Source organism: Terrapene carolina, unplaced genomic scaffold, assembly GCF_002925995.2.
Source record: "Terrapene carolina triunguis isolate 2854851 unplaced genomic scaffold, T_m_triunguis-2.0 Scaffold238, whole genome shotgun sequence".
Lineage (NCBI taxonomy): Eukaryota > Metazoa > Chordata > Testudines > Emydidae > Terrapene > Terrapene triunguis.
This window is the reverse complement of record NW_020664589.1, coordinates 6,413,470-6,415,767: the sequence shown is the minus strand read 5'-3', so window position 1 is coordinate 6,415,767 and position 2,298 is coordinate 6,413,470. Positions and strand designations below refer to the sequence as shown.

The 2,298-nt window shown below is 46.2% G+C and overlaps 1 protein-coding gene across 1 annotated transcript in view; it reads left to right on the top strand.

The window, feature by feature from the left end:
- The first annotated feature begins 1,951 nt into the window (after window positions 1-1,951).
- CUNH9orf16 (chromosome unknown C9orf16 homolog) overlaps window positions 1,952-2,298 on the top strand; it is a 5,270-nt gene continuing 4,923 nt past the window's right edge. Inside the window, exon 1 of the mRNA XM_024192957.3 lies at window positions 1,952-2,114. Coding sequence (XP_024048725.1) covers window positions 2,027-2,114 — 88 coding nt within the window. The 5' untranslated portion in view covers window positions 1,952-2,026. The remainder of the gene's footprint in view (window positions 2,115-2,298) is intronic.

Below are 2,298 nucleotides of genomic sequence, written 5' to 3'. Positions count from 1 at the left end.
TCAATAAATAATTACAATTAAAATTCCATCTTTGTAAGTTGCTTTAGAATCACAGGGTGAAAGGCAAGGACAAAATATTCAGAGTATCTAGCAGGTGTCATAATAGCAAAGCCAGATTGATAGTTATCTGGCTTTTGCCATGATGGATAATTAAACCTCAGCACTTCATAAAGATGTTAAAACATAAAATAGGAATAAAAATAATAGCAATAGTTTCCACTTCTATAGCGCCTCTTATGCAAGAATCTCAAAGAGCTTTACTGACATTAATTACATAACCCTACTTAATTATGAAATTGTATTCCACAAAGCAATAGGAAGACATAAAACCTCATGCTTCAGGGCAATTAACTTTTGTCACTTATGCTTGGTTATGCCCATACTATTATTTTTATGAGCATAACTGTGTTAGGACATAGGATGGGGCCCTAACCCAGCAGAATGTAGTCAGGTTATACTAAGGAAAGATACAGAATGTACTGTGATGTTAAGGATATGATCCTTCATTCCTTGTACATTGAAAATTCCATCTCAATTAGAATTCAAAAACTCCTCAAATCAGTCTTTGCCCAGGTTCAGCTCAGGGACACAGTGATGCCCTAATTGCAAGTTATTTTCATCTCTAAAGATATATCCTATAAAATAAATGATGGAATGATCTGATTTCCCAGGACAGGTGAAGCATATGACTAATATCAAGTCTAAAAAAAGAAATCTTAGTTATAAAGAAAGGCAGAGAGAACTGTGCTCACTGTCCTAAGGAAAGAGGAGATTTGAATGTGACCTACTAACTGTGGTTACAATTATTAAGTGGAAAAATCAAAAACAGTTGAAACAAACTTTATTCTGTTAAGTACAATGAAGCTAAATTAAACAAACCATTAACTAAAACTGGATAGACAAAGACAGGAAGGCACTGTGCTCTAGTGGCAAAAGCAGAAGTCTGGGTGTCAAGAATTCTGGGGTTTAGTCCTGTCTGTGTCACTGACTCAATGTGTCATTCTGGGCAATTTACTTAACCAGCCATCATCCTGCCTGACCATCTGTAAAATTACCTCACAGGAGCTAATAATGCATGTTTACAAAGTGCTTTAAGAGCTCCAGAAATAAAGGCTCTATACAGGTGAACATATCTCCTGAGAACATCCCATAAACATATGTCCTGAGAACAGTCTACAAAGAATAAATATACATGTAATAAACTGAGATAATTAGTATGGATAGAAAAAGGTTTAAGAGAAAACCACTGTAGAAGGGGATAGCAAAGCAAATCTATGTGAATAATTTATTCAACACATTTTCTGTTCCCAAATTGGTCTGTGAGTAGCTGATAGATTAGTTCACTTTATTGATTGGAATTTATTTGCTGGATCATTTCTGTGAATAACTTCTGATCAGCAGTTTTTTCTCGAGCAGCTGTCAGCCAAAATCAAGCTGTAGTGCTTGGTTTTGACGGGGACACACAGGCCTAAACTCTGACTGGATGATTGTGGCTCTTAGAGCCAGCTTGGCTGTGAACCTTCATACTCCCAAGGTCACACTTGGTTTCTGCAGATACTCTCCTCAGTTCGCTGAATATGTTTTGCACCCATGTAAAATCCTGCCAGCAACCCCCTCTGCGATGACTGCAGAGAGCGAACACAAAGAGGGAGGAACATAAGAGCCCAGGGAGGTTGGGGGTGCGATCCCGCATCCCTGTAGGCAGACCCCCCGCAACTATAAAGCCTATTTGCTCGCCTGCCTCTCGCCCGCCCGCGCTGCTTGGGCAGCCCCTCTCTTCCCATAACTATAGACTTTACCCTGGAGCAGGGCGGGGCTAGGAAGGAGATGCTCCACCCCCCAGGATCCCGGCTGAAGTTTGCGAATGGGTAGGTCAACCCAAGCCCCGCCCCTTTCCGGGTCAGGGGGCGGGACCTTCCGCCGCTTCCATCCGGGGAAGGGGCGGGGCTTTCCGGCGTCTCGGGGTCCGGCCGCGACCTGGGTCCTGTCTGGCAGCGGGACTCGGGCGGGGCGCGGCGGCGGCGGCATGTCGGGGCCGAACGGGGAGCCGCACGTGCCTGCGGGAAACGTCGGGCGGGGCGAGGAGGGGGACGATGACGGCTTCGGGGAGACAGGTAAGAAAAGAGTGAACAAGAACCCGCGCAGCATCGCCCGCTCTAGGGTGTCCCGGCCCCCCTCCAGCTCTCAGCTCCCCCTACCCGGGGTGAGCCCGGCCCCCTCCAGCTCTCAGCTCCCCCTACCTGGGGGTGAATCCCGGCCCCCACAGCCCGGCCCCCTCCTGCTCTCAGCATCCCCCGC